General features: G+C 44.1%; 1 protein-coding gene across 1 annotated transcript; it reads right to left on the reverse strand.

The window, feature by feature from the left end:
- Nucleotides 1-575: 575 nt before the first annotated feature.
- On the reverse strand, nt 576-2,643 carry LOC141012307 (hairy/enhancer-of-split related with YRPW motif protein 1-like). Its single transcript, XM_073485758.1, has 5 exons — nt 2,529-2,643; nt 2,281-2,353; nt 2,103-2,186; nt 1,890-1,971; nt 576-1,736 (listed from the first exon to the last, which is right to left on the reverse strand). The coding sequence occupies exons 1-5, from the start codon at nt 2,612-2,614 to the stop codon at nt 1,129-1,131; spliced, it is 933 nt and encodes a 310-aa protein (XP_073341859.1). The 5' UTR covers nt 2,615-2,643; the 3' UTR covers nt 576-1,128.
- Nucleotides 2,644-3,104: the final 461 nt, after the last annotated feature.

The raw sequence follows: 3,104 nt of genomic DNA on the forward strand, positions 1-3,104 counted from the left end.
GCCCTCAAGGAACAAATCACATACTGCCCCTCGTGGCAGCCTCAGGTGCTGCAGGGCAGCAGGATAAAACTGAGTAAAGTCCTGAATAACTGTGTCACTCAGATCGAAGCAGAAACAACACTGTGAGTCAGAACAGTGATTTATTACTCCAGCTGTCTGTGTGTTGTTGTTAACTTTTTAACCGCTTTTCCTCCAATGTCCCCATCCTGTTCACACTATTGTCTCCGTTTCAGACCAGCCCAGCCTGGTGAGGTCAGGGCAACATTGTAAAGGATTTCCTCTGGCTCTTAATGATTTCCTGGGTATTCATAAGGGCAACAATGCGCTCAGATTTAGTTACTTACCTGGCACACAGCGAAGGAATTGCCTTTCAGTCAATAACTGGGACCTTATTAGCTTATGATTAACTTCTTGGAACAAAAATGCACCTGCATATTATATGTCATCTGGGAAGATATGGTCTTACACACTTGGAGGGAAGTTAATCTGACTCTGATGCATGATTGTGGAGTACCTATTACATGAAAACAAAGGAGCAAATGCAACAGAAACAGAAACAAATACTTTGGTTTAAATTTGATACTTTTAACTCAATTTATTGGTACAAAAATATTACAAATAGATACAAGAATGCAAGTTTCTGATTCTCCAGTGGTTAGTTTTCCAACAACAGCACATATAATATGCATTTCCACAAATTCTGATGCCACTAAAGAAGCAGACCAAATTAAGTGACCCTACATTATGTTAAATACAGACATCCATGCTGGACAAATGTAGAAGTTTCACTATGTGCCCTACATAATATTACCTCTACATTTGCACTTACAGTAAATCTATTCATGGCCCGTATATCATTCTGGAGACAGTGCATGTAAACTAAATTAGTCATCATTTTCAACGGATAACATAAAGTCATTTAGAATTCCTTTCTTTATGAGAGTAATGACATACTGAGTGGAAACCCTTTAACAACCTCTCCCACTCATTCTTTATACTTAATAAAATAACATCAGTTTGCTTTGTTTCCCTGTGTTTATTGCTATAAAAACAGAAGAGGCAGGTCATCCTGCCCCGTCTGTGGTGGTGGGCACAGCTCAGCTGTTGCCTTCAGTCCAGTTGTTAGCTTCAGAAGGCCCCAATCTCCGTGCCCCAAGGCCTGTAAGGCTTTGACAGGGTGGAGGAGGGGCTCACTGTGCTGAGGGCCGACGGGGACACCAGAGGGAAGGCACCGAAGGAGAGGGGGAAGGCCGACAATGAGGAGAGGGATGAAAGGAGCGGTGGCGATAGCTTGGATGTTGGCAGAGGCAGACTGAGGGGCAGCGAGCTGTTGGGAGGCACCCTGAGGGACTCTGTGGGGGGCATGACACTGAGTCTGGATGTCCCAGATGCCTCAGTGGAGGAAGAGGAAGACGTGGAGGAAGAAGAGGAGGAGGAGGGTGGGCTACTGTTGCTTCTGGATGCAGGTGTCCTGCCCTGGGGGTGCTGCAGGAGGAGGGGGTGGGCGAGATGGGCAGGCGCCGTCCCGTAGGCAGAGCCCCAGGCTAAGTGTTCCAGTCCGGTGTGCACCTCCCTCTGGGAGGCGTAGTTGCTGAGGTGGGACACCAAACGTATACGGAGGGGGTCTGTGCTCTCCCGACCCTCTACGATGCTCAGGAAGCGAGCTGTCTCTGCCAGGCACTCTCTGAATCCCAGGCTGCGGTAATCCTTAGCAAGAGCATGAGCCTCAAAGTAACCTGTCAGGGAAGGGAGCAGAGTCAGGAGGTCAGAAATCCATGATTTGTCATTCAGAATAAAATAATTACAGCATGAATTATTCATGTTTTAATTATTTCACTTTCTTTCTTTCTTTCTCTCTGTCTGTCAAAGCCAAAGAAAGGGTCTGTTACCTTTGCCACCAGAGGCATGAAGCATCTTCAAATGGTCCACAGTCATTTGCAAAATTTCTGCTTTTTCCAATTTAGCTGATCCCTGTAAATAAATAAATAATAATAATTTAAAAAAAACACTGTCACTTTCATGATATTGATACCTTATTATATGTGCATGTATGGACAAATGTGTCTGCCCATAAGGAAGAGAAGGCAGAATGACCAACTTACCTGTTTCTCAAAAGCACTTGGCACCAATCTTCTCAACTCTGACAGACTATTATTGATTCGGTCACGTCTCCGTTTCTCAATTATCTGCAAATGGGTAAAAAGAAACAGTGATTTAGGTCACAGGTGGTAACGAAGCTGTTGGATCAGTCAAACCGCCGCAGATAATGAGTTCACTTACCCCTCTGCGCCTTTTTCTGGCTTGAACTTGGGTGGTTGTGGAGGGTGACATCGAGCCGTGGGAATCAAGTTGACTGAAGGTAAAACAACAATTAATTAATCTTTATGAAACTAAAACATGTAGTTCTGAGTTTATTGGCAAAGGCAAGCCAAATAATAATAAAAAAAACGATAAAGCACTCAGTGAATTAAAACAAGCAGTTCTGCCCTATAACGTGGTAAAACGATCATACAAAAAAACGGACTTACCCATTTTCGTCTCCACTATCCTTCTCCACCTCAACATTGTCATCGAGGTCGCTCTCCGATGAGCTGTAATTGTGGCTTCGCTTCATGTTTCCTCCACAGTGATGAACAGTCTCGTCCTGACTACAGAGGGATCTGCTGCTGCACTGACAGCAGACCTGCTCTGCTCTGCTGACTTTCACACCGCGGAGAGGGGGGCGGGGTCCCCGGACTGATGTGGGCGGGGCTTGAAAAAGACTTGAGCCTGTTAAAATCGAGCTGACATTAGAGTGACATGTGCTTTAAAAAAAAAACACACATCAATGAACAAGCTCTGAGGAAAGCTTTAATGAATGTGTTTGAACTCATCTCTGCAATGATTTCAGTCAAGATTGAAGTTTAATATTAATAGAGAGCTGAAGCCACGCCCCTTCCGGTGGGAAAGTATACAAGGTGGAGACAAATCATTTTTGGATCCTGTTTGAATTGTGACATTAACACATTTGATGTTTGTTAGTAACGTGAAAATACGTAATTAGAAAATATGCTGTCTGTCACCAATACCCATAATATAAACATTGTAGAGCTGGTCCTGTATAT

This window comes from Pagrus major, chromosome 17 (genome assembly GCF_040436345.1).
Source record: "Pagrus major chromosome 17, Pma_NU_1.0".
Lineage (NCBI taxonomy): Eukaryota > Metazoa > Chordata > Actinopteri > Spariformes > Sparidae > Pagrus > Pagrus major.

Coding starts and splice junctions, on each gene's coding strand:
- LOC141012307 (XM_073485758.1), bottom strand. CDS start 2,614: ATGAAGCGAAGCCACAATTACAGCTCATCGGAGAGCGACCTCGATGAC. Junction 1,972..2,102: donor CAAGTGCTTTTGAGAAACAG/GTAAGTTGGTCA, acceptor ATTTATTTACAG/GGATCAGCTAAATTGGAAAA. Junction 1,737..1,889: donor TCATGCCTCTGGTGGCAAAG/GTAACAGACCCT, acceptor CTTCCCTGACAG/GTTACTTTGAGGCTCATGCT.